Source organism: Anarhichas minor, unplaced genomic scaffold (genome assembly GCF_050575085.1).
Source record: "Anarhichas minor isolate MPS153535 unplaced genomic scaffold, ASM5057508v1 ptg000004l, whole genome shotgun sequence".
In the NCBI taxonomy this organism is placed as follows: Eukaryota; Metazoa; Chordata; class Actinopteri; order Perciformes; family Anarhichadidae; genus Anarhichas; species Anarhichas minor.
The window spans coordinates 4,689,805-4,716,323 of NW_027466450.1; the positions used below are offsets into that span (position 1 = coordinate 4,689,805).

General features: G+C 40.5%; 1 protein-coding gene across 1 annotated transcript; it reads right to left on the minus strand.

The window, feature by feature from the left end:
• Window positions 1–13,975: 13,975 nt before the first annotated feature.
• On the minus strand, window positions 13,976–26,288 carry cckbrb (cholecystokinin B receptor b). Its single transcript, XM_076103245.1, has 5 exons — window positions 26,126–26,288; window positions 18,341–18,592; window positions 17,252–17,513; window positions 15,870–15,997; window positions 13,976–14,523 (listed from the first exon to the last, which is right to left on the minus strand). Exons 1-5 carry the CDS (start codon window positions 26,286–26,288, stop codon window positions 13,976–13,978), a joined length of 1,353 nt encoding a protein of 450 aa, XP_075959360.1.
• Window positions 26,289–26,519: the final 231 nt, after the last annotated feature.

The window sequence follows — 26,519 nt, forward strand, 5'->3', positions numbered from 1 at the left end:
ATCAGTGCGTCAACAGGGGATTCAAGTCAGATAAGCTGCTGTGGGTGGACGCTTACCCCTCAAGGCTGAGCGTTGTCTATGTCACACACTTTTCCACTGAAAATGATGAAACTTTAGCACTTATCCAGTTCCTATCATACACAGTCTGTCACTCACTGTTACCATCAGTGTTTTCCATCAGAGAGGCAGATGAGAGGTCCCAAGGCCAGGCTATTGTTATGTGATGGGTGGTCAACAGAAGGCAGAGACTGTGTTACAGTAAGTCTCCATGGCAGGTGTTGAGATCACCTGGGAAACCCCAAATATTTATGTCCTTGTAAACTCAATATACCATTTTTTTTAAAGTAAACCAAAATCTTAAAAGCCAACAGATTCAACAAGGACACCACTGGCAGTCAGTAGCAAATAGAGACAAGGATTTCCCCCAAGAATACAACATTAGCAGGAACACAGAAAACATGGGAAACGTTTACTCAATCGATTAATACTTTCATCACGTGGCTAAAATAACTACCGTTTGTGAAACCACTATCACATACACTATACAGTACAGTAAAGATGTGAAATAGAACTAATATTATTTGATATTGATTCACAAGGCGTCCTTTAGTGTCTGTATGAGACATTCCGGGATTTCAGGTATTTCTAACTTAAACCCATCTGCAGCAATATTAGATGCTGATTTGAGATTTTACAACAAGAGACACAGTCCACGTATAGTTAAGAAGGGGTGTATGAATGGGTCAAACACACACATGACTTTCTTAACCATAATTTAGACAAAGCAACTTAAAACAAAGCAAATTCAAGCACAGCATTGAGCACACATTTCACCACAGTAGCTTAGCATCAGCTGGAGTCTGATGTGAGGACCTACTAGTGTCTTCCTCTCTAAATGTGTGAATAATCTTAGATTTGAAACATGGCCTGCTTTCTTTGATTAAGTCAAAGTAACAAGGCTAGATGTATAAATAAGAGACTTGAGCGACCGCTACATTATGCAAAGCGAAGGTCATATGACAGACGGTCATACGACAAACTTTATTTTGAGCACCAAACATCATTGATGTAAACAGAGTCCGCCTCCTCTCGTCCCAGCGGAGTCCTGTGCTCTGTCCTGTGCTCTGTCCTGCGGTTTGCCCGTCAAGTTCAGCTTGATCCGGGACGTCACGATGGAGATCTTGATTATCTAAACCAAATTTCATTGCAATGCATGAAAACAGTTCAAGATATTTCAAACAAATTTTCAACCTCATGGTAGTGCTATAAGAGAAGTCTGGAGATCAACAGAGTATGTAGTGTGTAGGTGTGGTATGATCAGATTTGATTGACAGTGCCCAGGAAACATCGGCAAAACACCCCCACATTTTCCATCATATTTTAATTCAAATATTGCCAAAACCTGATTGGTTACCAGAAAGGCATTATGTGATATTTTCCTAACTGAGTCCTTCATACTCAACCAGTGAGAAAAACACAAACAACACAAAAAATACAGAAAAACTTGAATCTGAAATTCAGGACCTTTGGTAGAAATGTGTCTGTACACGTTGACCGCTATCATTAATAAGAGACTGATTGAGAAGATGTGTTTTCATTGCCTTTAAAGTGTCCTTCATTTAGATTTCAATAATGTCTGTATTGATAGTAGAGTGGAGCTTCAGCCTAAAAATGTGTTAGAATAGCCTGATAATAAAATCAAGTGAATAGGCAGACAGGCTAAAGAATAGAAGCAGGAAGTGAGGTCAAATGGGTCAGAATGGAAATTGCTCTAAAAGAAACAAAGGGGAGACAGAAAGATGACAATCAAAGACACTTTCTTCATCTTAACATGGGGGCATCGTTCTTGCTGCTTTTTCATGAGCGCTCTGTTTTAGTCTAGCACTGATTCTACTTCCAGTGAGAGGCACTGAGGGGAAGCCAGCAATTAGCGCGGATAGATTTGATTACCTGAGTTGTCATCCTGACTGTAAAAAGCAGCCTCTAGTCGTCCACACCTCTCAGACCACGAGGAAAGAGGTCGAGGAGATGAGGAGCGGTAAGGCTAATTGAAGGTCGATGAGATCATTCACGAGGCAGAAAGCACATATTAATGTTTTAATAAAACAGGATACCGTGACTCTGCCCTCATGCCTGTGACATTCATGGCTGGTATTTGCTTTTACAGACTGAGTTCATTTATCAGGCGAGTTCATAAAGCATTATGAGCCACTTATTTTTGCATTTAAACAACCTTTACTCATTTTCTGAATCATATATTTGGAACTGCAAAGTTTTTATGGTGAAACAGAGTTTGGATCATTTTTCTGACACCAGGTACTGTAATAGAAAAATCTAAGAGTGTTTGCAGTTGTTCTCTGTTTGTATAAATGCGTTCCAGAGCGCTTGCTTGTGTATTACCTGAGTTTATAGTATAGCATGTTTTGCTCAGTGCTGAATTAACTACTGATTTCCCTATGGTAGAAACGGTCACACTCTTTGATTAACATGTTAGAATTCAGCTCTGTCGTTGCCATTTACCAGCATCCCTGGCTGACGGAGAAGATCCTGAACACAAGCTGCTGTAATATTGCACTTGCTCATTTCTCCCTCTTCCTTTCCTTCCTTGCTTCAGACTACACCAGTCATCATTAGGGAATGAAGTACAAGTGACATCAGTAATTACCTTGAACTATTTTGATGAGATGAATTTCCTACTAAAATTAGGATTTCTGTGTGTGTGTGTGTGTCTGCAATTTGCAATTCAGCCATTTTGGTGTGTGCGCCTTTCTGGACAGTAATTAATTATCTGTCAGGTTAACTGGCTGGTATTCGCTATATCAAATTATCGAGAAGAAGAGTCAAAGTTCAATTTATCATCTTTTAACCTTAAAGTTTGGCTTATTTAATAAGGAGCTTGACCCCGTCTTAAGTGATCTAACACAGAAACCGGAAATTAAATAACAAATGAATCTGCTCAGCCCAATATTGTTTGAGCTATGAAGATCCAAAGCAAAGTTGATATGCCTTATTCCACATAGTAGGGAATGTTTTCCTTTGACAGTATCCCCTCAACATGATCCATTTCATCTGAAGTTTAGAAAAAAATGACAAAGCCGCTGCTTGGAGTGTGAAGGCACAACCCACCTAATTACAGACACAATTCACAAAGGTCCAGGTGAATGATCTGAATGTATTTTGATAGGCGTGTGAGGATATAAGAGACTTCAATGCAATGAAAGCATGAGTGAATGGACAAAAACATCTTCACCAGCAGCAAATACAAGAAGAAACACGTTTAAATAGAGAAATCAAATAAAAAACAGAACAGTTCCAACACAAAAGAAGCTGCTTCTTATATCTGGGTATTTGGTACAGCTGAAAGAAAATCAACTATGAAACCATCTGTAAATGAAACGGAAACCGTACACCTGAAACTGATAAATATCATTGTTTCCCAAGTAAGAATAGATCATGTGTTGTAATTCAACATAAGGCTACACACGTTATAATTGACATATACAGTAAACCGTACACAAAAAGGTTGGACAGGACAAACTGACTCAATCATTTTCCAGTTATAATTTGCTGTAGTAAATGAGGGAATTCATTTCTCTCTCATGGCTACTGAACATCACTCCTGTTGGTCCCAATAAATGCAGCATGACCATTTAAATTATTAATTCAAATCAATTAAAATTGAAGATATGGATTTTATGAATTGAAATGCAAATTAGACAGACTACAAAATGATTTGTTTGATTGGTAATTTATTATTTACTCACAGTAACACCGTTGAGAGTTGCAGTGTCACCATCCATTAGCCTGGTGACCTCAAAGTGGCCCAAAACCTATTGAATTTCCCAATAATCAGCCTTTCCATCACATCACGTCTCTAATGCTCTTTACGCTTTCCCCTGTGGAGATATCCTGTTAGCATGTTGAAACAACCTAAAGGTCATCCGTCTGTCTCACTGGCAGGTCTACGTAAAGCCCTCCCTTCCCTGAACCTCCTTACAATCCGCTGCCTTAATAATAAGCCTCAGATGCCACTCCTAAAATCAGGCGACGTTAGCACATATTTCAGAGTAACTTTGCATTTGTTCCAGAATTCATTTTAGAAGAGAAGTTGTCCAATTCCTCAAACAGCCTGAATTTGTAAATGAACATAATTGGAGTATATCCATGTTCTACACAGGAAATGGCAATGGCTCCGTAATGGATTTTAAAGTAGTAAGTTTGGAAAGTAAGAGAGCTTGGTCTTCTCCTAGGTAGGCTTTTAGCCATGTGGAAGTAATATCCACACTGAGCTCCATCAAGTCTATGGAATTGCTGTACGCTGCATTAAAACTCACTCTTGTCTGCATTTACACGGCTCTCTGAAGCGCTCTTTCCATTTTTCCATCCTGTCTTTCAATGTGACAATTAGGTAAGAGGAGATGGAGGAGTCACTAAACAATACCCCCTTTATGCCCCTTTTTTCATTTACACCTCATGCAGTCCTTTTTTGTTGGTTTTACATGGTCAGCTTCTCCTCTCTGACTTCTTTTCTGTTCTTCTCACCTGAAGTTAATAAGTATGGCGGACATGTTAGTTCATTTGTCACACGCCTGAGTATAGATAAAAACGAAAGGATCAGAAAAATGGAGACAATAACATGCACGCATCAAAGTCACTTCCAACTTAAGTCATATCGTTTTGCAATGTAAATTGTACCTTCAGTCTTACCATTTCTTAACCTCCTTGGACAAGTTATTTTCTGCCCCATGTCTGCAGTGGCTAGTCGGAGCAAACATAGTAGTGGATGGAGCTCAAATAGATTATTATTATAATAGCAGGGGCTGAAAAGGTATTTGAAAGGAATAGCAGATATTAATAAACATGTGCTATTATTTGTGCAAAATCATTTTTCTATATCTGGTAAGAAACTTGCTTCCCAGTGAAAAATATCTCTTTTCTCTCTTTTGATCACAGAGTTAGTTGCTAAGTTACTGAAATTGACTGATGAAATGTTCCATTCAAAAGCAAGTCGACTGAAAGAGAGACTCCCCAAAATGCTTTGTGTTTCTCTTTTTATTATTTATTCTCTTGTAATCCTTTGTCGGTAAACTGCTGGCTGCTGTGTTGCAGTGATGCGAGTCATTGTGTTGCTCTGCATGTCTGTCTTTCTGCATGCCGGCCTGACCGCATGCTACATCAGCATGACTATAATGCCTGCATTATATATCTGTCAGACTCTATGACTGTTTGCCTGCTTGTATATCACATATACTTTAACCAACCTGGCGTTCAAACTCTCGTGGTCAATTTCAACACTATAGTTGTTTAAACTAAAACTGGCTTCTTGGTTAGACAAACACAAAAGTGAATGCGCAAACACAAAAAGTGCTTATGCCTGGATCTGATGGCACCGCTTTTTCAAGGAATTAATATGAAGGTCAGATTTTGTGTCACTATTAACCTTTAATACACCATCATATTATATTACATTATATTATATATAATGTATCATTCCCTTGCATTCGTTCCTGATCTAAAATGTCACTTCACAGCAACAACATGCAAAACGCTCTCTGTCTGATCAGGCCTTCAATGTGCACTCGCATTCTCATGTCGAAACAGAAAAGGGCCCTCGACTGTTGCAACAAAGTTTGAAGCACACTATTGTATAAATTTGTACGCTGTAATATTTACATTCCCCATGACCGGAACTAGGATGCAGGGGTGTCCACATAGTTCTTTAGCCATATAAACACCGATGTAGAATTATGACATTGTGTTTGTGAAAACATACATTGTGTGATGTGAAGATTTTATGTGCCATGCATCAACAGTATTGATCTGCTCATACTGTATTCAGTTGCATTCAGGTCTTAGAAATGAACCCTCACCTACAGAAAATCAGAACATCACAGACCTGTACAGTCTGAGGCCCTCAGACAGAAACCTGTTGAATGTTCCCAGGTCAAGGTGTACTGTATGAACCAAACTCAGACTCAGACTACGGTCCTGAGTCCGGACCCAGATGCCTTTGCACCTGGACCCTGGACCTAAAACCAATTTTTGAAACCGAAATTTTGACGGTAGCGCTTCTATTTTAACCGGCGCAGCTTTTTCAGCCTTTATGGCACTCGTTCAACGCTCCAGGAAACACAACGACCAATTACATGCGTTACAAATCGCATCACGTGATGCTGCTCAGCCAATCAAATATGTGTATTCCGATAAGCTTCCCGACTCGAGTGAGATTTACAAACACAGGGGAGACGGGGCGAGAGACCGAATAGTCGGAGAATAATACGTGAGTCAGAAGTTATTTCACATGACGTTCAAAATCAGAAATGTGGTCAGCGAGACCAAAGCCTTTAACCAAGAATGGACAGACTCTTAAATGTTAATTCTTCCCACGGGCAGTTTAAAACATGTCTGTCTCATATGTTCAGAGACCGTGACGATTATATAAAACGGTAATGTAAAGCACCACAAAGAGACAAAGCACACATCTATTTGATCAATTAGAATCCTAACACATGAATTCTCTGCCCAACAATGATAAACAGAGAGGAGAATGAGGCTGAAACAAGTGGTTTCAATAACCACAGATTTAGTCCCCGCACACACATTTCTCTCTTTAGAAGATGACAAGAATATGGCTTTTTTTGTGTGACATCACTTCACACCTGAATGAACTGAAAGTAAGTATTTATTTTGTAATTTATTCTTAAATCCATTATTTTACTTGAAACGAGAGAATAACATTTATTAATATTAGATCATGTATTATTTATAATTCATCCAGTTCAATTTGAAAACTAAAAATAAATATTGTTGAGATATTATTCAATTGAACTTTCTTTATTTGAGTTGACAGTCAGTTGTTGACTACAGACGTTAATACAACTGTAGGGCTCTTCAATATATATGGAACTAAATCATAGCGCATGGACCTCGTTGCATTTTAATTGAATACCCCTGATGTAGGTTGTTATATGTATGTATATGTACTGATGTAACATGTATATTTGTATGACCTGATCTACATTTTGTGTGACCAATCAAATGTGTATGATTTACTGATCTCCCTTCGTACATGCATTTGTTTCTGTTTTCCTTGCACTTTGTAACACCTCATACAAGTGCTATATAATTATACTTTGCTATTACATCAATATAATGTATGTCCCTGTGCATCCACAGAGACAAACACCTCCAACTCCCAAAAGGCGAGAGTTCAGGCACCTCCCATTCTTGGGCTGAGGTGATGACTGGAGGATGTGAAGCAGGAGATTGCCATCATTGGTAATTGCTCCCGGAAATTTACTGGCTTTAGGTAATTGATGACATCGGTAGTTAATGGTCCAAGGAGAGGTAGATACATTTTTTTTCATGTCTCTTTTAGTTGAGGAAAGTAGCTGCTGCGTAGGAAGCCAGCTATAACAAAATACAACACTTTACCTTTTTCAGTCTAAGTGTTTTATTTTTGTACATGTCAAACTGTGTCTCAGTGAGAGCAGCAGGCAAGATACATGTAGTTCTATTCTCTAGGGGCTGAAAGGATTTGTGTCAGTATTGACAGGTGATGAAATCCTTTTAAGTCCACATTGATTTCTGGGCCAGATGCTCGTCCATTCATGAATTAGCAGGCAGTGCTTCTCCTTGTCAGAGTCGCTGTATTGATGGCGAGTACATCCTTCATCAATACTCCTCCATTAAACACAACCTCATTTATTTATTTTTGTTTCCAGTGAGTACCTTTTCCCGCACACACTGTTATCCATTACAATTAAACAGCTGCCAGCTCGATAGCAATTGTGTTATGAAGGTCAAGCTAATCAGCACATCTCTGCTGAGCTCTCATGCATGAAGTCTTTCATTACTGCGTGTGATGGAATGCTCTTGTTACAGGTTTTTGTATGTTTTACTGTACATTAAGGCCAAGTGGTTATTTCAGTAGTGAAGGATAAAGATTTATTTAGAATTTAAGTGCTGTTGGTTTGAGAGACAATACAGGAGCTATGTAAAGAGTAACTAAGCCAACATTAAATTTATTTTTGATTCCATTAAGACCACTCCAAGCAACACTACCAACTAAGCATGAGTTTGTGGCATCGCCTGTGCACTTTGCCTTCTAGAGTTTCAGCATGGCCTTAAAGGCTTTAAGTGCTCACAGCAGCTGAAACGGAGAGATGATGCCTGATAAATGTGTTGCTCTTCTGTTTCCACTTAAATGGTCAGTGAAGAAGATTAAAACTCATGAAAAGCACCCAAAGCACAGGAAGAAAAGTGACTTATATTTGCAGTAGAGTGTCAACGAATACACAAGGAGAGGTATAATTTGACTTTATTTGAATTACGTAACATTACACACAAAAGCAAAGTACAGCCAGCTCTTTTGTCACCCAACATACACATTTATAACCGTGTGTGTGAGAGAGAGACAGAGAAAGAAAGCAAAACACACAAAATGTGTATATGTTAGACATGAGTAAAACCAACTTAGTAAGCCTTAAATCTTAAAGATCGCACCAGACAAATGGTGCACAATCTGCCTCCACTTCATAAATATGGCTTCTTCTCTGACACACACACACACACACACACACACACACTTTCCATACTTAAAATATACAAATGTTATCCAGATGATCCTCATGCTGACAGATAGCACATCCCTCCGGTCTGCTAAGTCAGGAACAACGAATAGTGGCTGTAATGACAATCATAATAGCAATGACTCTGCCCTGTCATAAGGGAGGTAGACCTGCTGAAGCTCCTCCGTGAGCATAAAACAGAACGGAAAACTACACATTCCAAACCGCAAGTCAACACCTAAGGCCTTATAGCGTCATAGCAGCACAAACATACTTGTTAAGATAACAGTGTGGACAGCAGCCAAGAAAACCACATCAACTATTTTTCACATTGTTTTCTCAAAGTTGTCACAGAAAGAACAATATAGTCACAGAAAGCTCTGTCCATGTCTTCACCATGGATGGGGAAACAAGGCTGCCAAATGCTTTCATCTCCAGCTCTTGTTTTGCCTCAAACAAAAAGTGGATCATGTAGTAAATGCATGAGGGACACACACATGCAAACACACACACACCTACATACAGAAACTGTACACTCAAAACACACTTAAGGCAATGGTGGCCTGGCAACTGTGACCGTTCGAGTAGATCTAAATGTGCCCCTGTATGCTTCCCTAAGCCTTCAACCCTGTTCATCGCATATATGAGCCTGCGGCCTGTACAAGCTGCTTGGAAACATGGAGTACTACTACAGATCACTGAAACACAAGATCAGCTCTTTCCTTCACGGAACATCACGATATACAAGAGAATACTTCACATTAATATTTCATGTTGTTAACACCTGATTTCAGTACAATTCTGAATACAATGTGTATATTAATAATGATACAGATGAGCAGGTATGAGCGCAGATATGGAGCGGATACAATTTATATTTGCATGTTGTTAAAGAAGGCTTGTGTGTCCACATACTGTATCGTCGCTGACGTTCACAGGAAGATGGCTGCACTAATCCAAAATCCGCCCCAGAGACAGTAAACATGAACAATAATGAAACAATACCCAGACGACACGGTCTTTAACCCTCGTCATCACGTTCCACATTATTATTTCTACACTCACTCTGCATGGATCATATTGACATGATGGCTGAAATAACTACTACATCTTCATTATAATACAACACTGAAGAATATATTAAAACATAACATAGCAAGTTACCGCGTGCAGGAGATCGGTCATCACATAAACTCGACAACAAAGATTTTTGTTGTCAAAAAAAGGCTGCATTGTGGAGTTTTTTTTCTGGTGCTCCCAAGGGACAATTACACCTTTGTTGTGTCAGAAATGAGCTTCTCATTTTATAAGTAAATGTGTACAGGCTGGATTACCAGTCAGACAAAACTGGAAACTATCCTGAGACTCCAGAAATCTAGGGGCCCCCAAAAGCCCTAAATACACCGTGTAGCTTGATTCATTGCAAATGTGTGAGTGAATTTGCACCACAAAAATACAATATCAATGAAGGTAGGACTTGCATTATTAGCTAATATTGTGGCCATCTTGTAGAAAGGCCCTGTGTCAAAATCTAACTTAAGTGCTGTCTTATTTTAGTTTAAAATGTGCTGACATGATCCATCTCATTAAATTGTATTAAATCAAACATAGGACTATAATTAATACCTCAAGATAATAATACATCTCTTACTTTAAAAGTAATTAATTATCAACTACCTTCTCCGAAATGGCAAGCTGAAATTCATACGAACCGCAACACCAACCGCTACAGTTCGATTACATTGCTAGGGCATTGTGGAAAGGAGTTGTGTTTGCAAATCAGATAACCAAGACTCTTTTTATATCGGATTTGTCATGAATCCAACTGGCTTTGTAGCCCAGTCAGGCAATTTTGCTCCTCAAACAATTACGACCCTGCCAACACCTGAGCCCCAGAGACTCCCCCTGCTGCACATGTGGACAGTGTCCTTATCATTCACTAGCAGCACTCACTCTGAGCACAGCCGCACCGTTTATCAGGGACACTTGTGTCAAAGAATCTAAGAACATTTTACTGTAACAAATGGTTATACTTTTATTTGGGGGAACATGCTCTGGTCTTTGCTTTGCAATCCCAGCAGCGGTGAGAGATTTAGCTGAGAATACAATAAAGCCCCCAAGAGCCCAACAGACACATCACTGAGATATGGGCACACAAATGCTAAAGGTGCGAGATGCCATCATCAAACATGGTAATAGGAAGCTAAACATGGTGGAGACCAATGGTGGTGGAATGGAAAAATCAATCAACGCTGCCGGTAACAGCTTTGTGTAGTCTTTGTGGAGAGGAGAGAGCAGCAGAGGCATAATAATCACAAGAATGAGTGAGGACTTGTCAGTCTGTAAAGGCCACTTCGTTGTCTTGACTGAACATGATTGATTAAGGATAGTAATCAGTGAACACTTTCATCCCTCTAACAATGTGTTTTATATTTACACACTAAAGTAGGAATTATAATAGCAGACATTTATAATATCGTGTTCTCTTACTTGAACTTAAAAGGTCTCATTTGACTATGAAAAAAACACTCATTTTCTTAATAACACCTCTTTCTTTCTGCAGATAGATTCATTTGTCCAGCGTTTGAGATAGCTCAGATGCTGTATTTCAACACTAACACTAAAGCTGCAGTAGATGATTTGTTTATACCTCTTGGGTTCAGTGAAACAAGCTTGACATATTATCCTGTGTTGTTATTGCTAACATGTTAGCAAACAGATGCTTATTTATACAGCCGGGAAAATACATTAATTCAGAGTTATTTTTGTGGTCACCCAATAAATTGAAGTCGAGTTTTGGCCTCCACCAACCCCTGAAAAATATCTTGATCTTAAGCAGCTAGATATTCCTCTATGTTCAGCAAATAGTCAATAACGTAGTCCGTGTGCAGTTTGGTGCTGAGCACATACTGTATAGTGTACAGCTGGATTATTTGCTGAAAACAGCTGCCTGCTGCAGCTGGAGGATGAGAGCTGGAAAACCAAAAATATGATCCAAAATAAATAAAAACACTGTAGCTGAGGGTAGCTGCAGTGATGGATGACCCATTTGCCATTACACATATATGATAAATATATGATAACCTACGTGATTTTTAAACAAAGGACTGAAGGCGGTGTTTACAGTAACCTTTAGTACTTCTGTTCACAAAGAAGTGTATTTATACATAAGTGGAAGATGTCATTTAAGGATCCAACCACTACCCACTGCATACTTGTCATCACAGATATTTTTATACTGAGAATTCATTTTCAATTTTGTAAAGGAGGAAAGGAACTAATCATTAGCATCTGTCTGTAATTGTTTGTGCGCAAGTGTGTAAATAAATATATAGAACCATTTGAAGCTGAGAACTCTGTGTATGTGTGTTTGTGGCGACTGGATGAGCTGGTGTGGATTGGGCATCAAATCAGAACGTCAAATGGCAATCAGCCTCTCACCGAGAAAAGAAACACACATTCCAAGTGTCCAAGTCTCATAAACAACAACACAGACATAAATACCTCCTGTCTGCTGTTTACATGCAAAATAACATATTCACTTTAAGAGATGTGGTAATCGGCACAGGGCCACCAAGGCCAGAGACAAACTCAGTAACTAGATGAATGTGCGCCTCTTGTGTTTCACAGAAGACGGGGCCTGTCTGTACAGTGAGACAAGGGGACGGTCAGTGTGATGTTCTGGCTGTCACGTTGTCTTGCTCTCTGCACTAGACATGAACTGGACACGCAAAGATAAGGTTGCAGGAGATACAAATTGATTAGCATGTAATTGTACAATTTTGTTGACCTAGTTTAGGTGTGTCGACAAGATTCTAATTTGCTTTCATATTTCCGTAACGTAGTTTGAGCTTTCGGCTGATCAAATGCTGTCTTACTGTAGTTTAATCTCATAGTAATGCTTCACTATGATTCATATTTTGAATACAAAGGGAACGATGCACACAATAAACCGCAAAAGCTGCAGGCCAATCTAGAATCTTCCAAAAAATGCTTACAAAGTTTGGGCATCCATCTATTAGTTGAGAGGCTGACAGCATTGTGCTTTGGTGCACTCAGTGAAATATGCTCATCTGTTCAGCCTGGCAGGGTTGAGGTTGTAACATAATTAGTATGAAGTGAGCAGGGGAGCCAGAGTCAGGCACGCTAGACAGGGCCTGACCAACAGAGACCTCTGAAACCTGGCTGTCATTTTTGTAAACCTGAAAGTGAATTTAACAGAGACTGCAAGTCACTGAACTAAGGGAACTTGTCTCCTTGAAAGCATAAGGCTGCAGTAAACTTAACATAAAAATCACCCGTCCATGTTGCCATATGGTACGTATATAACATATTTGTGTCAGCTATAAGCTTACTACTAGTGACTTCATCAACGTCTAATACATGTTTTGTCCTCATAGCAATAGCAAAACACAGAACCTTCTGCTGTACTCACTGGTGCTTTTCTAATACGGTCAGGAATATAATAATATAGGACCCGTTAAATGGTCACATCACTACCCATGAGAAAGAAACACAATTCAAGTGCCAAGTCATCCTTCTCATATACTGTGTTCACCTGCAAGGACACAATACAAACATTACAGCATATACAGAAAAAGCTGTCTCCAAAAACACGAAGGTGGCTAGCACTACAGTATCAAACCACAACACAAGGCATCAGCACTGCCCGTCTAAGCTTTTTATACCACTGAAGTGTTTTCTGCAAACCACGGAGCCATGGAGAACTGACAACCTGCTCTTTTGTCGGGTCCCATCAGGACGAAATTCAGTTTGAGTTTGTTTAGAAGATCTTTTTAGTCTTTAAACTCCACTTCCAGGAACCTTCGGGCTACACTTTGCCTGTGATAATGGTGCCCCTGATGAGTGTGACAAATCAGCAATAGACAAATATGACATAGTATTTAGAACCAGGCACTTAGTCCACAAGGCAATTACATTACTGTCATTAACACAGATACACAACCGACCGCACAGTATAAAAAACAATTTTAAAGTTACATAGCAAACAGTCTTCCTATTTTTTAAAGCTACATAATGACTACAAAGTTATTAAAATGCCTTACAGCCCACCACTGAAGTCACACACACATATGAGTAAACATCTCAACAGCCAATTTGTCTCCGTCAACTGTGACAACAGATAAATGGGGTTTTTTCTGTGCTTTTTTCATTTATAGCTATGGAGGTATGTACACTGTAAGACTGGGTTTCATTAAATGATCCCGACATAACTTTACTCACAGTCATGGTTGAAGCTTCTATCCTACGACACTATTTGGCCTGTTTTTTCCAGTCCACATTACTTTCCCTATGAGTACAGAATAGGCCTAAAGACAAAGGATGTGGGGTGCTGTGTTCCCGCAGTAACTGTCTCTTCTGGATTATGCCTGCATCCATCTGCCTCAGCAGGTTCCCATGGTGCTGACTGTGGTGTAACTGAACTTAGACATGGACGCTCCCATTGCCATAGCATCCTCCTCGTTGTCCCGTAGCCCACTACGACGGCGGCGGTGGTGGCGGCACGGTGCAGCGCAGCACGCGAACGTGGTCAGCAGAGCTTTGCGGAAACGTGTGTTCATGAAGCAGTAAATAATTGGGTTGACGCAGGCAGAGGTGTAGCACAACAAATGGATGAAAGCGATGGGTGTCCCTGAGAGGGCGCTTTTGGCGGAGACGTCATCAAAAGCCCGCCAGGTGTTGACACAGTACAGAGGCATCCAGCAGAGAAAGAACAGGACAACAATGACCACCAGCATGCGGATAACCCGCTTCTTGGCCTCCAGCTTGGCCTCGGACGTGTTGCTGCGTGGTCTTTCTGCCTTGATTGCCCTGCTGGATGCAGCCATGGTGGACATCTCCATCGAGTGTGGCCGCTGGACAACATTAACGTAGCAACCATCTCCATCGTCACTGCCAGTAGACACAGCGGAGGTGAGTCCATTCTTCACATCTGTGGTGGGAGTGCAGAGTAAAAAAAAAAAGTAGTACTGTGACACAAATGTATTGTATTTAAAACTAAAATTACCTCTGCCTGCCACTGGATTAAAAATAAATTGAACAGGGAAGTCATGAGACGTCCTACAGCCAGTTCATTTTGGAAAATCTTAAATTAACAAATAAGCACAGCTCTGTGATTACACATTCACCCATTTCTTAGTTTATTTTTGAGTGAATCATAGCTCTTCAAAGAGCAGCAGTTCACCTTGGTGGAAAAAAAAGACTGAATAGCAATTCCTTCTGAGCCACAGCAATGATCCAGCAGGGAATGTTGTAATTTAATAATCAAATTGAATTGACATTAAAGTACAATGAGAGCTTCTAGTCAAGCAAATGCAACCAGAAACTGGTACGGTAGTAAACCACGCCTGGATTTTTAAATCAAAATTGTTATTTTAGAAGTTCTATGTCCTTTATTCCAGTTTTTTTTAACCCATGCTCTTTTTTATATTTTATATTTTTTTTGGACAACCTCTTTCTCTCTGAGACCAAACAGATGGGGATGTCCGGGCCCGCAGCTGCCAGCCAATTCCATCCTCTAACGGAAGAGTTAGAATACACTCAATGCTGCTATCCTCCTAGACGCACTCGCACATGCCCACAAAAGGTTACGCTCCACTTAACCTGCACACATTACAATGATTGTAGCGCTAATGATATCGTTGTGATTAAAATGAAATTCCTCATCATTCACATGTAAATGATAACATTAGAGTGTAGTTGGTAGGGGCTGGATATTGTGATGACATTCAAGAGACACAGTTTGACACAATGTGATCTCATGGGAAGGAGTAGCATGTATTTTAAGCTTTTTACATGTAATTTAACTGTCATTCCCAACTCATACGGGTGCATAATTAGTGGCTCGGCACGGCACGGCGCATGGGCCACCGAACACCCCTCTGGAGATTAATAAAGATATTGAATAATGTAATTTATTTGGTTTTCATATGTACAGTACCTGCATGAGCCACCCTCACATATTAAGTCTTATTTTCCTAAAATTTTTAAATTATTCCTGCTCTGGTCCATCTACATCTGTTGAAAATGTTGGTTTGGTAATCTCAGTTTGAGAAACAAAAACATTCTCAGATATTGTGAATCCATACATGTAGATTAACTAATGTAACTTCAAATAAAGTGTCTCCCTCCCGTCCATCTGTCTGTCTCCGTGCAGAAAGTTCCTAGAATCAGCATTTTTTACTCCTTGCTTTACTTTTTTTTTTTTTTTGCCTCTGGGACATTAACCCTACTATTGTCTGTATGTTTTCCACATGCAGTCAGTGTACATGATCTCACCGGTAGAGTCTTTTTTGTGGCCCATCTCAAACTGGATGCCTCTGTAAAGTTCCCTGGAGATCAATCCATAGGCCACAATCATCACCAACCCCGGGATTGCAAACAGCACAAGCAGCAGCAAAATGTACCTATGAGAGACATAAAGAGGGTAAAGATCCCAATGTCCATGAATTCAGACATTCATGTAGCCCCAGTTTGTACATCTCACGTATAAATGTATTACCATTACCTTTATGTTTGAGTCACAGAGCTAAGCATTGTTTTTGTTTTGTTTTTCAGAAAAAAAACTGTCTTCCTAATTCAAAATGACATGTGTCCTTGCTCAGCTTGTGTGATGTCTACCAAAATAAGAAACATATATTTGTAATTTAGATTTTCAGACAAAAGAATATGTTTATTGCGTTGTACAAAATGTTTCCAGTGTCCTGAATAGAAATACGTTTTAGACAAAGGTTTTCCTCCACTATTGCATTCTAATAAAGGCATAAAATACACCCAAAGTCATTTCAAAATATATATTTAATTTTTTTTTTTTTATCAAAGCATTCTTTCATCCAGATGGTAAGTCTTTGGGGAATCTGGAAATAGCTTCATAACAGCTGTAAATGTTGAAAAATTACCTTTTGTGTATTTAAATTCTTTTCAGATAAAAATAACACTTTTCTCTGTTAAAATCAAATCACAGGGTAATACACTAGAGACACAGACTTGGTGCTCATGCACATATTTATACACCCACAAGCAAGCCTGCAGTCAGACAAAGAGAGATTCAAACACAAAAGCAGTGAAATACACACACAGGCAGAAAGTGAGAGCTGCTAAAGACAGGCTTCCTAACATGGAAGTAAATGAGATGTTTGAAAGTACAAACACACACTCGCACACACACATTCAGATGCAGGTCATCTGAAATTGATTTGATACAAAACCACACATTGTCCAGATGGATAGCAAGATGGATGATCTGAGTGCAGGTTTTATGTTAAGTTGCATTTATCTGCTGTGTGCTCGGTTACTCTGGAAATGTAACTGATGGTGAAGGAAAAGCAGCTCGTGTATATCTCCAGTTATATTTACAGCACTTCTTAACTAAAACCATTCCTCCACTTTTTCTAATTCATAAAAAAAAATCATTGTATATCTTTTTCTTTACAAACTTCATGTAATGTGACTATTTTAACATTAAAAAGACCTTAAATGTGGTTGTTGAGCCAACAAAAGCAATCCTTGAGTTTATGGTGGCTAATGCTAGTTAACGTTTCTAGCTAACGATTCTTTTCCACATGGTTGCATGTCAAAACAGTCATTCTGGACATATTCAAGAAACCGTTTTAAAGAACTGGGATTGCTTAAAGGACCCACCATCTACAGTAAACACTCACCAGGCCTGCTCTGCTTTTGGGAGGGGCCACATGTGGCGACACTGGTGAGCAGTGGTGTTGTCAGGACGATGAAAAGACTCCAAGTCGCTGATGATTGGGTAAGGGATCATGACGACGAGGGCTAGCACCCACGTAGCAGCGATCACCCGATAGGCGTGGGAACGGGTCTGCCACACCCGCGACTTCAGGGGGTTGCAGATGGCACTGTAGCGCTCGATCGCGATGGCAACCAGGCTAAATGTGGATATGCTCACTGATATTCCTGTGGAATAACAAAACAGATTATTTCAAATTGTAAGAAGACGCCCATGCTATCTTTTCTTTTGATGAATGTAAAGTTATTACCGCTCAGAATAGAGCGTAGGCCAGTAATAAAAAAAGTAATAAAAACATGTTTGTCGATGCGCACATAATATCTGCAATCATAACCGAGAACAAAACGTGGCGCCCTGTGGAAATGGGCTAACAAATGAGTATAGTGTGAGATAGGAGGTAGGGATGGTTATCTTAGTCTTGCTAGAAGAAATCATGTTGGCCTAGGCCACTGATGTTATCGTCCATCTCCCCCTGACAAGGCAAGACGGGAAATTACTCTTTACTTCTCTTATCCACGTCCTCAACGAGAAAATACACAATACAGACTATGTGTGTGTGTGTGTGTGTGTGTGTGTGTGTGTGTGTGTGTGTGTGTGTGCGAGGCAGGACCCAGGGGTGCACTGTGTTGTGTCCGTACCAATGAGGGCAGCTTTAGAGCAGATCCCACAGAAGCAAAGAACAATCAGCCTACAGTTTCTCCCCTGGGTTTGTCCACGTTTTCCTCAGTGCATCAAGATGATGGCTGTCCTTCATAAATACAGCTGCAACCAACAATGTTTTCACTATAAATTGATCTGTTGGTTTTTTTTATCAGCTGATTGAGTAAGCTAATATTTAAGTCTACGAAATGCTAGAAGAAGTGAATAATTGAACAAGGACGGGATTTGTTATCCATACATACGCAGGTATGTTATTATAGTGAATGTAGAGAATGATGGCAAATCTACAGATAGAAAGTCTGTATATTTGCCTCAATGCCCCCCCTCCTCTCACCCATGAGGTAGGACACTATCTTGCACATGGCGGCTCCAAAGATGAAGTCCTTGAGGATGCTGGGGATGAGGTTGAAGGGCATGCAGAACACGACCATCATCAGGTCACTGACGGCGAGCGACAGCAGGAAAGTGTTGGTCACGGTGCGCATGCGCTTATTGACCGTCAGCACCACGATGATCAGCAGGTTGCCGAACACACTCAGAAAGAAGATGAGTGAGTAGAGCAGGATCCGCAGCGTGTGGTCATCATCTGTTACAGAGAGACAGGAGGGGAGCATATCTCAGAGAGTGAAAATGGTTGCCCTACTGCCCTTTCTTACATGATGGCCAATACGATCAAGCTGTCTTTGTGGCTAAGTGGAGAGCAGGGCCGCCCTTCAATCAGAGAATGGGCGGCTCTGCTAGTCGCATGTCGATGTGTCCTTGAGCAAGACACTTAAGCACACAATTGCTCCCGTAGCTGTGCCTACGGTGTGATATAATCTGAATTGTAAGTCTCTTTGGATAAAAGCGTCTGCTAAATCACTGTAATGTATTGATCCAGACAGCCTCGAGCCAATTGCGCTAATTCTTCTTCTTTAACAGCACTAAATAGCCATAAGCTATTAAAGTTTTTTAGTTTTTTTTTATAAAACACTAGCTTAACTTAACTAGGAGGATCCCCACACTGAAAAGCACCAGAGGGACACCTTTTTCACATCCGAGCAGCACTCCATGCTGACTTTGTGCTAGTTCTATATTCAGGGTAATCAAATACTGGTACAAACTCACTGCTCTGGTCATGTCTTTGTAATATCACAGTTGTTTATACCTCAATGCTAAATACAGTAAAATATAAAAATAAAGTTATTGTGTTTCCAGCTGTTCTCATACGGCGTTCGTAGCTATACCTACAAAAATGAAAACACTGTAATTTGTTGATATTGTACAAAATCAATTTGTATGTAATCCAAGTAATTATAAAAAGGAAGTTTTAAGGACTACAAAAACATACACAGAACGGGCCTGAGGGGCGGTGGATGGGTCAAACAAAAACCAGTCTTTCAGCCAGGAGACTGTGGTTTGTGCCCCGTGTGAAACGAGAAGTCAACAATGATTTATTTGTCGTGTAACTGCCGTACTTAAGTAACGCCACTTCCATAGTTATTTTAACCTAAACCACAATCTTTTCCAAAACCTAACCGAGTGGTTTCCTGTGAAGACGGAACTATATTTTGAAAAGACTGAATGCACGTAACAAGCGGAAATTGACATAGTGTTGCTGGACTGTCGTAGGAAAAGGCACGAAAAATGAAATGTTTTCGTAATATATCATATTCAAACTGTTGTATGAGGTTAAGTTGGTTGAGTCCAGCTGTGCTTGAGTTATGTCGAACTTGCACCACCTGGCTGAAAACAATCATAAACAGATTTACATAATTGACAAGCTTCTACCTGCTGCTCCTTTTTGTCTCACTAGATTTCTACCAACCAGCCTTGGACAAAGTGAGCCTGGTTAGCTTGTTTTGTTTTTGATAGCTGTTGTTGCATACATATTTCTACTGGCATGGCAAGTCACCAGTTAGCTGCAACCAGTGTTGCCAGGTTTGGCTCACAAAAAATATCAAAGACAGTACCTGTCCAATCGTCATAAAAGATAAATCATCCGGCTAAATTATCATTTTGTATGCACGTGTAGTTTTTCATACTGAGCAGCCAAGCACTATGTGTGCATCGAATTTGGTTACCAACATTAATATTTTCCACCTTAAAAAATATTGTTAAATACAAAATACTGTGGCCTGCAGCGCAAAGCCTGTCTGCTCCCTCAGCCATTGCCAGCTTCACTGGATCACTTACAGAAATCCATGTTGTCGGCTTTCTGAGTTATCTTCACCTCACACCCTGCTTAGACACAACACGTTTTAATTGGTTACCTACTGTATCCCGTGGATTAGAAGCACCCATGTGTACTTCAGCCGCAGGACAGAAATCACATCACATGCATAAACCATGACTTCATTGACACGGTTGTAGAGGCGACCGAACACACTCGAGCCCTAATCCTCTGAAGAAACACCTCCAACAGTTCCTCAAAGACACATAGTAAATTGGTAAATTGTAGTAAATGGTAAATTGCATCATAAAATCTGCAACACATCTAAAAAGAGTCTGTTCCCTGCAAAACACCAATTAAATGTAGCGCCATCTCTATCTTTTCTTTTCACTTACTGCACTCCCATTTGTCTGAGTATACGTTCAAAGCACATTTTCATCTTTCAGGCGTCTCTCCTTGATCTTTACCCTTTTTCCATCTCAGGAGTTTTCTGCAGTTTGCTTTCTTTCCTTTAGTTCTTGGTCCATTCCCGCTCCTTCTGCTCTCAATTATAAGTAGGCTTTCAAAGAAATACAGCAACAAAGCAAAGTCATATACACAGCTACGTCAATCATATCTGATACATTTTTTTGGTAAGTTAGAAAAGACCAGCTTTTCAGCTTGCGCAGCAGCCATTGATTCATGTTTTCTATCTGATAAGGTTATTCTTTAAGGACCAGAGCCCTTACAGCTCACTGACTCACCATCACAAATGGTGTTAAAAACATACCCGTATTTCCCTTGGCCTGTCACATGTAATTACAGTTGTCAAAAATCCACCTGAAATGTAAATGTATGAATTGTGCACAGCTTGGCTAGGGCACATACTGTAAGCAGCATTACATTCAGGTAGAGATGTGAAAATCTGAACTCTGCAGCACAAGAGCTGGCATGAGGTTAAAGTGGACAATCGAAAACAGGATTTGGCTTCAAATCCAAACGGTCAGATGTGTGGTTCATACTGTATATGAAAGTAGGATAATGACATGTAATTGATGTAATGCTCTTTCCTCCAACCAGCCGCTCTGAAATGTGTTTGTTTAACTTGCAGGCTTAGCGATGGATTCCGGCTCCGCTTGGTCAGCGAAAGTCAGTCTGTCTTCCTCTCTCTCCCTCTCATCTCTCTCTCAGAAACACACACTTACAGTCTTCCCATCTAATGACATGAGGCTGCACCATCTGTCTCACGCACTTCTATGCAAAATAAAAAAAAGCAGGAACCTCTAATACGGTGGGTAGTGGGTACTGTTCTGCTGACACAACATCAGGGCTCTGAACCACAACAGCCTCGGAAATGGCAGCAACTAAACGTTTTTAATTCTTTGCTTTTTTGTGCACCTATACATTTACATGAGCAAAATAAAAATGTGCAGACAGATGATTGGTAAGAAAGTTCCTGTACTACGCTCTCTCGCTCTCTTTCCTAATGAAATATGTTACACTGGCCTCTGTCTAATTGAAGCCAATTAGCGGTCCTGTGTGCTCGCTGGCTGTGCGGAAAACACTGATAACTCCCTCAGCACATTTAACATTTCCTTCAGGCCAGGAAAAGCTGCTCATAGAGCGGAAGCATTTATGCTAATCACCTCCCCTCACCAACCTGCGTTCGGATTAATATTTTGCTATATGAAGTCGAGCACTCCTATTTGTTTCTACAGCCTCACTTGACAGCTTCATACTGCAGCATTAAACTACAAGCTGTTTAAAAGCCTTTTCACACCAGGCACAAATTTCCATCGGAAGAATTGTCACAGAAATGTATAACAACGTACTTTGTCGGTCCTTATGAATGCTTTCACTCGTCTGCAACATTCAAGTTGGGGAAAAAATATTAGAACGGACGTCAATTTCAGCAATTTCCACCTGTGGAAATTGAAATCCTTTGCCCTCATTCTGCATGATAATTAGCCATGTGCTTCTGTTTGTTGCACGGAGATTGTGTATTTTTGGATAAAAGGCCTTAATACAAATTTAAAACCATAACCATAACCCTTAATCATCTAAACAAGTTGCCGGTCCAACATGAGCTACAAGTGGAACAACTGAGCTGAGGCCACTGGTGGACTGAGAAGGGCCCAGGGGTGCTACTCTTTATTCACCTCAGGTGCAACACACCAATCCTCAAAACAGAAAATGGCGCCGTCTACATTTGTGTCCCGGTGCTTGGTGGGTGCCCTCCCAACAATGGCACTCTGCTTCACTGGAGGAAAGGGATATTTTACAAAAAGACTCCAAACTAACAAACAGCCCAGTTGGTCTGACTCAAAACAATAAGGAGCAAAACAGCAGCAAGTGAACCTACAAAGGGGAAACAGGGATTGACAAGGATCACCATGCTGCATACTGAAATATACTTTTTGATGTTGTGAGATAACTCACCACCTCTAGTATCGGGCATGAGACATTGTTGCCTCGGAGCTGTCTTTATCAAGCGATTTCAAATACATATGATGTGAGGCACATCTGCATCAGCTGTCCATTGTATTGTTACACCCCTGTATTATATACTGTAGCTTCTTTCAGCTCATTGTTTTGGTTTTATGGCCCACAACATTGCTGTGTTGTCTCACCACTCACATTTGCATCTTTACTATACGCACCAAGCAGCAGTTTACAGATAGAAAGCTCTCAAGGCACACTATCTAAACAGCAGCCAGGCAAATGTAGTGACTAGCTGGTTAACATAGTGGAGCGGCTAAAGAGCGAGATAGTTCCCTCAGGTTAAGTGTTTTCACTCTCGCTGTGAATCTCGCTCTTTGAGCTGATCCGCACAGCTGTGCTGCATGTGGTGCTCCTGATGTGGGTGTATTATGAATATTCCACCAGTTTTTAGTGCTTCACCACCTGTGACAGACAACTGGCGGACAAATCCCTGTTATATCTGGAGAGCCTCTAGAAATGCACCGACTGTCACTGCAGATTTAACAGTGAAGCTGCTATATTACAACTTTACAGGAAAAATCCAGACATTACAGAAACCAAACACTACCCATTTTGCAATGTTTAGTTTGCACTCTGCTCCACTAATTATTTGGAGAACTATTTTCAGTTCAAAGAGCCAAATGACAGAAGGGAAGCCCGCAGCGCTCGAAGTGTGGGGAGCTGGTTTCATGAGTGTGTGTGAGTGCAGTGCCTATCAACCGTGGCTGACCATCGGCTCCGGCACACAGTCTGCTCTCTGTTTACAGACTAGCAGCACTGTGAGCACTGTTACTTTGTTGCAACGTCTAGAGGTTTCCTATTTGCAGAAATCATGATATGTCAGAGAACAGTGCTTCAATTGTTCTGCCATATTCATCTTATTATAGAGTGCTTTACCTCTTTACCTGCAGATCTCAGTAATGTATCTCTATTTTGTCGGATGCACACAGCATGCCGCTATATTGGACACCCGTGTGTACATGCATGTTAGACATTCTACTCTGTTTAGTTCACCTGTGCAAATGCAAACTTCATTAAAGCTTTTCCACCTCTTGTGTAACCTCAATTTGAACGCATCATCGCTGTTAATTTATCATCAATTTATGTAAGTGTTGAATGTGAAAGGCCGGTGAACAGATTTCCTGCTAACATTAACGTTAAAATAAGTCAAGATGAAAGTAGACTGTAGTGGCAGAGTCTATTGTTAGATATGCAGTGAAATAGTGAATGAATGAATAATGGGGTTTGTATTCCATCCATGAATATTTAAGGTCTCATCTGTTTCTCTGATTCAGTTTTCAGATATTATATTCAGTTGGCCTTCTGTACCTATCAGGGAAAAGCCGGCTCTGCTCTTGTAAGACCAAGGTATTGGTAAATATCACAGCTAGTAGCTAATCCAGCATAGTAAATGTCATCTGAGCCTTTTCACTAAGCCAACTGCACCCCCGGAACAGTTGATGGAGGCACCGAACGAAAACCACTTACTGTTGACTGACAGACTACAACACACGAGCCGCAGAGCCCACTGCAGTCGCACTACAAAACAGCATGTTGGTCGCTCTGCACATCTGTGCATGCATGTATTAAACACCTCAGCTCTCAGCAGACAGTGAGATGAGAGGGTGTGAGCGATGGAGATAGTGGAATAAGCACCGGAGAGAAGTGATGAGAGTGAAGAGGGAAATTGAAAGCAGTGGAGAGTTATTTTGTCTAAATTCCTTTTTTGATGGCCTGTTTCGTTTGATTTGGAGTCTTAGCGTGACTCGTCGCCCTGCAGACCAGGGATGTCAAAGCATGTGCCACGGACCACTTAAAGTCTTCCCACATATGCTGCAGGTCTTCAAAGGGCAACCTAGTGGGAATCTGATGGCGCCACCTAATCTGCTCCATAAACACAGAGGGTCAGAGTAATGGACAGGGAGAGGAGATGACCGAACATGGTGGAGAAGTAATCAAACTCGGGGGGTGACAGAGTGAGTAATGATGGCGACAGCAGCTGTACAGGGTCAGACATCCTCGTTTTTTCCTACCCTGAAGATTGGGTGTGTGGTCTTGTTGGAAGATGCTAAATAGAGCGAAATAAGGCAGCAAAAAGCCAAACTGAAGAGAAGTGATTATCTGTGTGGGCGAAATAATATAATAGTGCAAGTGGATTAAGCTCCCAACTTAACATGCTGCTGCACCAGACACGGCGGTCTTGATCTGTACTTGTCACAGGTGTCCCCAGTCTGTAATTTTCACTGTACTGATTTAGCTCACTATCATGGGTCACACTCAGGGGTGCTAGAAATGACTCATCTCTGGCAGGTGAAGATGTGACGTAAACATGGGAATGGAGCGAAATCATTCAGTTAAGAAACGTATATCTCTGACTTGCGGGCTGTCAACACTCATAATAACAGCATCATAACGAAGATGCACAATCAGTCTTCTACACACACGTAGCCCACGCACACACATCATCAACGCAGGTAAACATTGAGAAACAACTGTTGAGCAAGTGAAAATAGCAGGTGTTGTTTGATGAAATAGCAGGAGGTAGGACTGAGAGGAAATTGCAAGACTGATGACGCACTTTCTTTCTTTTTCACACGCTCAAGTCAAGTCAGTTTTACCAATATATATAGTTCGAAATCAAACATTTGCCTCTGAGAGTTTTAAATTCTGTACAACATACGACACATCTTTATACCCTCAGTTTGAATAACATGCTCGGAAATGTTAATGTTATATGCAAAATAGAAACATATATTAGATTTTTTTTTTTAAACAGCAGGAAGCAGCAGCACGACCATGAGGCACAGTCCAGATAGGGCAGCCATGTGACTTTTTTATGAATAAATCCCTGTGTGGCCAGGATTTGATTCCATGTCTCTCTCTCTCTCTCTCTCTCTCTCTCTCTCTCTCTCTCTCTCTCTCTCTCTCTATCTCTCTCTCTCTCTCTCTCTCTCTCTCTCACTCTCACTCTCATTGCTCTCTGATTTATATTTCACTCTGGGGACACGTAAAGGCTCATCTTGTCTTATCTTAACTTGTTTCCATCAATGTTCCCTCAAAGTAAAGCAAAACAGCCAACAATTAAGCTTTACTTTGAAAATAGTGTGGCACATCAGAATATCATATCCCAGTGAATTGAGATTGAATGACGACTAAAATGTTAAATTAACCATTCATTTTTAAAGGTGAAATAATTATGAGCCACACAAATTCTTCTTTTTTTCTGTAGTTATGTGAGTGGAGGGAAATTTGACAAAAAAATTCAATTCATCTGCCCTTTCAGCCTATCATGCCTCAATAAACCTTCATTAACAACCTAACGTTGTGTAAACTGAGGGCTTTAGGAAAGCTTAAATGAATTGTCTTGCTGCACTGTTGCCTCCATGTGCTGGAGGTTGTTAAGTCAGTTCAATATAGCACCTTAAAGACAATTCAAAATGTGGTCACAGATGCACTTTTTGATTAACCTCCGGGTGATAATGTTGAGTGAGCTTTGTGTCCGCTCACCTTTGTGCCTCACACGTTTAGGAATGAGCAGTGTGGAAACGTTGCCGCAGGTGATGTTTGATGTCCCCATGCTCCCGTCACCAGCTCCGTTCTGCAGCGCATCAGTCTGCGCTCCGACGCACTCGGGAGACGTAAATGTCTCATTTCGCACAAAATAATCCATGTTTTTACTCAGTTGTGTCTCAAAGGTTACAAAAAGTTCGATTGGGACCGTTTGCAAATTTTCGTGTGAGCCTTTGGTCAACTAACTAGACTGCGTCTATAGTCCTTCACGCTTGAGACTGAGGCAAAGTGTCGCTTTGCAAACTCCAAAACAAACTAAAAACTGCAATTTACTTCTTTTTTTATTTATTCACCTTTCCTGTAGATATGTCTTCCACTTAAACGCGTTAAT